The 8,192-nt window shown below is 41.9% G+C and overlaps 1 protein-coding gene across 1 annotated transcript; it reads right to left on the reverse strand.

Annotated features, from left to right (window-relative positions):
- Positions 1 to 1,126: 1,126 nt before the first annotated feature.
- On the reverse strand, positions 1,127 to 7,726 carry LOC309368442 (uncharacterized protein C3orf38 homolog). Its single transcript, XM_081908549.1, has 3 exons — positions 7,517 to 7,726; positions 2,916 to 3,136; positions 1,127 to 1,797 (listed from the first exon to the last, which is right to left on the reverse strand). Exons 1-3 carry the CDS (start codon positions 7,653 to 7,655, stop codon positions 1,204 to 1,206), a joined length of 954 nt encoding a protein of 317 aa, XP_081764675.1. The 5' UTR covers positions 7,656 to 7,726; the 3' UTR covers positions 1,127 to 1,203.
- Between the last annotated feature and the right edge of the window lie 466 nt (positions 7,727 to 8,192).

Below are 8,192 nucleotides of genomic sequence, written 5' to 3' on the forward strand. Positions count from 1 at the left end.
TCAGAGCAGAACCACTTCTGTCCACTGATTTCAATGGGTCTGTTCTACGTATGGCTAATGTCAGATATCATCCAGTTAAGTTTCGGGACTGGAGCTTGTACTGTATTAAAATAAATAAGTAAATAATGAATGAGAGAAAAAATAGTTTGATATAATTGACCCAAATCAGAACCACATTTTCTGAATTTTATAGCTGCACATCCTTAGTATCTATGCTGCCATACAAAGAATCAGGCACAATGAATTGCGAAGTGGGATAGATTTAAAATATTTCACAATTATAGAAAAGTTAAATTAGACTGTTTTTAAGGCTTATCAATGGAAATTTCTTAAACACTGTAGCTATAATTTTAGATGTAAGACCAAGTATAGTTGTACTCTGCAAATTAAATAATTAAATACATTGCGCTATACAACCCTGAGATTCGTGAAATTCTTAAAAACATTTCTTTAATTAACCTTTTTTATATACCTAGTAAATAGTAATTGCATTGAGATCAACAGCAGCTTTAATTCTAACATTGTTTCTTTTACACAAAAAATATTAAGTGACAAGTGCAAATTACAAAAATAACCCAAGAGAAATGTAATTTTCCAACTAACAGTAGCACACTAATGTTGGCTCCATCATTTTTAGGGCTTCTTTAATGTGAAAGAACTACTCTAAGAGAAGGCACCTTCACAGATCCAGTGACTGTTAAGTAATCTTTGGCAATATGGTGGTCTTGATCCATACATATCCCTTACCGCCCCTGCCCCCACTACCCCAAGGAGAAGGTGAGGAAGCCACAGGCAGACAAGCTGACGATGCGTCTTTCCCCATTTTGCATCCTTCTCATTTGTGCTTGCTTCTTTCTGCTTACTTCCCCATGTCTCACAGTGGGGGAAAGCGAGGGCAGGAGAGAGAAGAGTAGCTGGAGGGAGTAGCAGGAGGTAAGCATCTGCTCACCATTCCTCCTTTCTCTTCAGGGTGGGCAAATCATGTGCCAGACTGTAACTTTAGGGAACCTGAGTCAGCCCAACCAGCACTAGGTGTCAACCCAATTAGCACTAGTTGTTTAGGCGGTACTTTGGCTTGTCATCCAACCAGAAAGTCTAACTCAAGAAATAGAAGCAAACAACTTACTTGAATGCTCAAGTATGCTCATGTGTTGTATTTTCTGGGCCCACAAACTGTTCTACTTCATTCTGCTCACAGAATGCTCAGGATTTTTGAGACTCAACCAAGGAAAGATCATTGGAAACATAGAATTCCTGGAGTTCTTCCTGCTCATATTTTATGCAAGGTCTTTCTAAGTGGGTCCCAGGTTCCAGGGCATTCTGACCAACAATCTTTAGGTTCACAAACTTGATTTTCCACGTGTTCTCCCTAAAGGGGCATCGGATGAGTCCAAAGATTTGTTCAAAGATGCCCAAGCAAGAAGTATTTCTATGAACTGTGCCTGCTACTGCCACCACAACTAACCCATGTCGTGAAACTGTCCACTTCAGCCCACCAGCGTCCAAGTTTGGGTTCAGGAAGAGGTATTCTTCTTTCACTAATGACAGTAAACGAAGGCTAACCAATTCTGCACCCAAGTACTCTTCCATGTTTTGTTCTGAAGTGTTATAGCAAAACTTTAGGATTACATCATCCCAAAAATGTTGTGGTCCCCATTCATCATGTGGTTCTCCAACCAACGGGTTCTGAGAGTTCAGAATTCCAAAGAACCACTGGCAAAACTCCTCTCCCAGACTGTGGCAATCTTTGCTGTGATCTTGCTGGTCTCCTCCTTCCTTCCCTCCCTCTTCAGGTTTCTGAAAAACAAAGTAGGGACTTTTACTTTTAAGCAGTAACAAAATGTACTGATTCCTTTCCACTTGGTACTGTTCAGCAAAGTTGAAATGGACCTTATGACTACAACTAACATGGAATGCAACAATTAACGAAGCCATAATTTCTGCTTTGAAAATGTTCAGAACTATGCATACCAAATGAAGGGGCTGTCTAAAGATGTGTGGAATAGACAGTTTACTTGGATCCCCTTTATTAGGCAGAAAAAGCCTCTGTAGATTTCTGTTTTGCGCAAACAGGAACCATTCATTAGTCATGGGTTGTATGAAATGCTGAGCAAGTGGATTTCACACAATAGGACTTCTACTTCCTCTCCTCCCCCATGTTCAAGGCAGCAAAAGAAGTAGGGGGAAATCAGATGTACACATAGTACTTTCCAAACTGAGTGAATGAGCAGGAAAATGGCAAATGCAAATCAATATAAACAAGTGAAAACGGATGCATCTTAATTTCACATATACACTCATGGGGCCTGAACTGGCAGTGACTACCCAGGAACAAAACCTGCGGGTACTTCAGGGTAGTTCAATGAAGATGCTGACCCAGTGTGCGGCAGCTGTGAGAAAGGCAAATTCTTATGCTAAGGATCATTAGGAAGGAACTGAAAATAAAACTGCTGATATAATAATGCCATGATGCAAATCTGTGGCATGAGTGTATTTGGAATACTGTTTATGGTTCTGGTTGCCTCACCTCAAAAATGTGTAGGAGCTTGCAGAGAATGAAAGGGGTTTGACTCAAACATCTAGATGGTCACAGGTTCCCCATCTCTGCTCTAAAGCACAGTTGTGCTGAATATGGCTTCCAAAACTGGCCTACTTTCTGTAGGAATCACTCACAGAAGCCTCTCTCATTTAGACACCTGTTATTCGACTATCTTCAAAGCATGTGAGGAACAGACAGGAAGGTCCGATGCTTATGTTGCATAAAAACGCTGTCACATGACACACTTCTAACAGAAAGAATATGCCCCCTGCTACTTCATAGAAGACAAATGTGAACAACATATTAAAGCATGAACAAGCAACTAATTTCCAAAAAGAATGCTTTGAATTTATAAAACATGTACAATAAACCTCACCTGTACATCAGGCTTAGTATAGATTTCTTCCGAGCCATTATCTTTTAGCTGTTCACACCAGTACTCCTTTGCACGATCAACAAGTTGGTGCTTTTCAGAAGAAGGCGGCACTATGACTCCTTTTGCTGCCAAATACTTGAAGATTACCTCTCGAAAAACCTTCTTTCTCTTCAGCAGCTCTTCAGCACTTTGACTGTACAATACGATGGCATTTATGGCTTCTGAAAATAAAATCAGAAACAGGGGTGTTCCTTGAATCCAATTATCATTCTGCAAAAGAAAGCTGGAACTTGAGCGTTGGTCTTAATCACTTGAGAATCGTTAAAAGGTGCTTTCGAGCTATTATGTCTCTCAAAAACACAAAATTTTGCCACTGGTGTTCCTTCCCTCATACCCTTCTCCCAAGCCAAAGAAACTTTACTCTGATAGGTAAAAGGCAGCAAGGTTCTCGCTGAGGATTGAGAAGTTGAGTATTGTTGAGTCTGTCTTCAGTGGCAACTGCTATTCAGAACATATTTTTCCATACAGGTTCATGGTCCAATGTAATTAAGTCACATGTTGGTCGGCAAGAAAACAAGTTCCATGCGCCATAGGAAGCTAGTTGCCTTATATTGGGTCAGATCATTCATCCATCTTGCTCAGCATTATTTACACTGACCAGCAGCAGCTCTCCAGGGTTTCAGACTGGGTCTTTCCCTATCCCACCTGGTGACGCTGGGGCCTGAACCTGGGATCTTCTGCAGGCAAAGCAGCTGCTCTGCTACATAGCGACAACCCTTCAGCTTGCCATTGACAGCCAATAAGAGATCCAATGGAAATGCATGTTTCAGTCAAGAATTATTCACCAATCAAAATAGAATAATCCTTATCGTAATTAAGTCTGCCTAAAGATGTTCAACTACAAGGATCTATTTGCAATATTTGCAACAAGTTATTTCCCCCCATATAGTTATTTACGAGGAATATGCATCAGCTCTCTGTATACCTCAAATAATGATGCATATTGGGGTGATTCAGGAAGACTTTGATGTTCCCAACTTGGACTGCCTGCTTAACAAAGTGTATCAAGGGCAAACAGGGAATCACCAAACTTGTAAGTCTGTTGCCTGTGTTTTTCCATAAAATTAAACACACATCCCTCACTTTTCTATTGAGATACAAATCCAAGCTGAGTGGGGAAATGCCCAGAATTTAAAAGGTTGTGTATGCGCAAAGGGGGGGGGGGAGGTGGAATAATATTTCATTTTGACTGACAGGACTAGCTTTTAATCACAGTAGATAATTTTCTCAGTGTCCTCCAGGCATGTCCAAAGTCCATTTCGGGGGCCTAATCCAGCCTGCCGGTTGATTTAATCCAGCCCCCATGGCAGTATATGTCCTGGAGTAAAATCTTTTTTAAAAAAACTCATCAACTTCAATCCTAAACAAAGTTCAACAATTTTAGGGTAAACTTGTAAAAAAAGCTTTGGTTGGCCCTCATGCATGTTCACTTCATCAAATCTCGCCCACTTTGAAAAAAGTTTGGACACCCCTGGTGTACTCCAATCACAGTGATTTGAGGAATGGTTTTCTTTATGTAGGTCATGATTCTGGATGTGAAAGCAGGGCATAAGCGATGGAGTTAGACTTATTTTCCAACTATTCTTTTCCTAACAATAAAAAAACATAGTGTTCTCTTATTTCACAGAGTGTACTTCTAGGAAGGAGGTGGTGGAGGGGTGAGAAAAATGCCTTTGCCAGTATAACAAAGATAAAATAAATCACCTAGCAGGAAAGCTCTCCTCCCAAAGTCATTGGGTCACCAAAAAACTAGAGAAGAAAATGATCCAAAACAGTTTTGAGTTGCTTCCAAATGCTACAAATATAAGGTGCAACTTGTGCTCACAGCAAACCTCTACAATTTACATTTCAAATATTTAATTTATTTAAAGTCTTATAACTTTCTTTAGTTTGGCTTCTTACATTTTAAATTGAATCAGAGCACCTTCCAAAGGCTATATATTAAGTACTAAAAAGCCGGCTATGTACTCCCCAAATACCTTCTCAGATAAGCACATACATGTTCTTATTTTAGTTCCCAGCTCCCACTTGGAGCTATAACTTTACTTCACTGTGTTCCAAAGCACAGTAGCCCTTCCCTTAGGTACTGATGGAAGATGGGAAGAGATAAAAGTTGGACAATCTAGCCAGATGCTCAGTATAGTAGAATACTGACAAGTTCCTGTAGGATTTCTTTTTTCCCAAAAACATAACACATCCCACAATTAAAACACAACATAGGATTCTAGTGTTCTATAAGCATTCTAGTTTATAGGCAGAACAAAGTGCTAAACTTAAATTGAACACCTTCATTGGTATCATCTTTCTGTAGGCTCAGTTCTTTATTATAAATTATTGCTGCAGTCACATGTATTTGATCACTGCTGAGTAAGCAAAGAATCCAATGTTGTGGAAGCTGGCTTCTGTTCACACAATGGGACTTCACCTTCTGCTTCCCTACCATAGTCCTGCAACTGCCCTCAAAATCGGAGTTCAGAAGGCCCAACCCTCCAGAGCAATTTAAAAGAACATTCAGGAAGCTTTAAAAAATTAAGTTCTGTTACAGAAGTCCACTGGATACAACACTAAGAATTACAGAGGTTGTAAATGCTCCCTGGTAAGAGTCTTAGAACCATTTCTTCACCAGGTAAAAAAACCATCACTAGATCACTGTATTTTAAATTATGTATGCTGCAATTCCTTTTTATAGTACTGTGACTGCACATGTACATGGTATGGTAATAGTTGGGGCATTTGTGTTATGTGGTAGATGTGCAGCTGTATGAAAATATTGGTTATGTAACAGTAGGCAGCAACACAAAGAAGCCCCTACGCCAAGAATCCACATATGTACAAACTAAATTCAGACAGGGACAGGAGAGGCAAAGGCAGATCAGTAGAACACACCTTCCTTTAGATGCAAACAATGGGTTGTATCCTACCAATTCTTACTCGGAGTTGACCCACTGAAATTAATGTCCAATAACTTCAATGGATCTACTGTGAGTAGGACTAGTGTTCAATACTACTCGAGGATTGGAGAGGCAGAGCTGCCACTGTCCTGGTGGTCAGAAGAGAACCAAGCAGAATGGAAGCAGCCTCTTGACCAACGACACTGAGTCACTAATGCCTCCATCTCAATGGCAAGAACAGGCTTCGAAAACTTTAGAAGCTCCCCTAATTCTTTTCAGTGTCCCACCTGTGTGGCTGCAGAAGCCATGAACACTACTAACTCCACACAGTAACCACATACTTCAACTTCTATCTACCTACAAATAAGCATTACCTTTTATCATATGACACTACTACTCATGCAGCTGTATGAAATCATCAGCCAAGTAACAATAGGAAACAACACAAAGTGATTTTCTCATAATGGCTCCCTTATATCTGGACACAGTTAAAATAATAGTAAAAGACCCAAACTGCAAACTATTTTTAAAGGTATATTAGCAATATAAAGTACTTCTTTATCTTGGTCTCATCAAAGACACATGAATTTAATATGCCAGTATCATATTTAACTGGCAAATAGTCTTTAACAAACATATGCTGTCAGAAGATCATAAAAATCCCTATTTCACAAAATAAACAAAAAATTATAGCTAACATGACAGCATGCATTTTTGTCTGGACATATTTTCTGGTCAAACAAATTTATTTCTAACACCCACTAAATGTTAGTGAAAAAGGCGCCTGGAATGGCTTACAAATATAAACCTCTTCAATCAGATCTGGAAGCAGGACGGGTGACAAACTCTGGGCCAAGAGGGCAGACAGGGCTGCTCCTGTCAGCTAGAATCTTCAGATGGATTTGTTAAAGATTAAAAAATATATAAGGATTTCAGTTAATGAATCTTAAGGATTCCCCCTTCCAAATACTTTTGCAACTGTGCCCCCTTAAAACAGTGCACAACGACAACACAGCTCCTGAAGTCCAAAGACTTGCTAAGTGAACCCTGCCTGCTGTTTTCTCTGCAGTTCTACGAGCCAAAGAGTCAAGTCACACTTGGAGCAGAGTATCAGTTTTGTTCCTACAACCCCAAGACCTATTGTGGCAAAACAGCATACAAATATCTGCACTTGTTTTCAAATCGCTGGCAGTGTGGTGTTGTTGTTGTTGTTGTTGTTGTTTTTTAAAAAAACACTGAAAGTTAGGAGGATGTGTGTGTGGAGAGAAATAAAGTAGCTTAAAAACAAACTCCAAAATACTAACCCCATCGTTCATTGTTGTCCGCGTCCCTCCCCCTCCCCCGCCTCTTAGAAATACCAAAATTATGCAGTATTATTATTTTTCCATTAGGTTCGACCATTTCCCCTCGAGGCGCTTATGTTCGAAAAAAGCGATTTTTGTTATTGTTTGTTTACTGAAACCTCGCCTTTTCCCCCTGACAGGGACTCAAGGTCTCCGCCCCGCTTTCGCCCATTTCTGGCCAGAGTCTCTGCATTGACTAAGCTAGAAGACGAGAGTCCGCTCCGGAGTGAGACCCACAAGGCTCCACTTCTACTCCCCACCCCCCTTAAAGTCCGCAGGCCCCTTCCATGTACTCCCCCCCCCATACCTTGGCGGTCGTCCGGCTGCACAAGGCGGTTAGTCACCGTGTCCGTCAGAGACAGCAGGTCGTCCGTGTGGAGAAGATCCAGGAGCTCCCGGCAGCCGTCCCGCTCGCGCTCAGTCAACCCCGCCCAGGCCGAAGCCATGGTGGTGGTGGCGGCCGGCGGCGGCGTCGCCTCTTGGTGGCGCGAGGTGAGGAGCGCAGGCAGAGGGCCCCCCCCCCGAAGCCGCCAGCGCCCCCCTCTTCTCCCCCTCCCCCCCGCCACAGGAAACCTTGGCAACCGACAGGCTCAAGGGACAACGTGCTTCCGCCGCTCGGGTGTTGCTGCGAACAGCCTCCGGCCCCGCCCCCTCGACGCGAGCGCGGCCTGAACAGGTTCGGCTTGGAACGCGGAGGTGGCTGCATTGGTTCCGTTGTCTTCTGAGGCCTCATCTAATAAGGAAGATCTCCCCAAGCATACCTTAGCCAAGTTTTGGCTGTTGGAAGAGAGTGGCTGCCGCCTGTCTGCTGTGATACGCAAGGAAAGGGCGCTGAGGAAAAAGGCTGCTTTCTAGGCCCGGTGCCTAGTGGGGCCAGCGAAATAATAATAATAATAATAATAATAATAATAATATTTCCCCAATCACTCTGGGCAGCTCCCAACGGAATATTAAAAACATCAAACGTAAAAAAAAAACTTCTC

Source organism: Podarcis melisellensis (assembly GCF_964234715.1).
Source record: "Podarcis melisellensis genome assembly, chromosome: 4".
NCBI lineage: Eukaryota > Metazoa > Chordata > Lepidosauria > Squamata > Lacertidae > Podarcis > Podarcis melisellensis.

Coding starts and splice junctions, on each gene's coding strand:
- LOC309368442 (XM_081908549.1), bottom strand. CDS start 7,655: ATGGCTTCGGCCTGGGCGGGGTTGACTGAGCGCGAGCGGGACGGCTGC. Junction 3,137..7,516: donor GCAGCCGGACGACCGCCAAG/GTATGGGGGGGG, acceptor TTTTATTTTCAG/AAGCCATAAATGCCATCGTA. Junction 1,798..2,915: donor ATACTAAGCCTGATGTACAG/GTGAGGTTTATT, acceptor TTTGTTTTTCAG/AAACCTGAAGAGGGAGGGAA.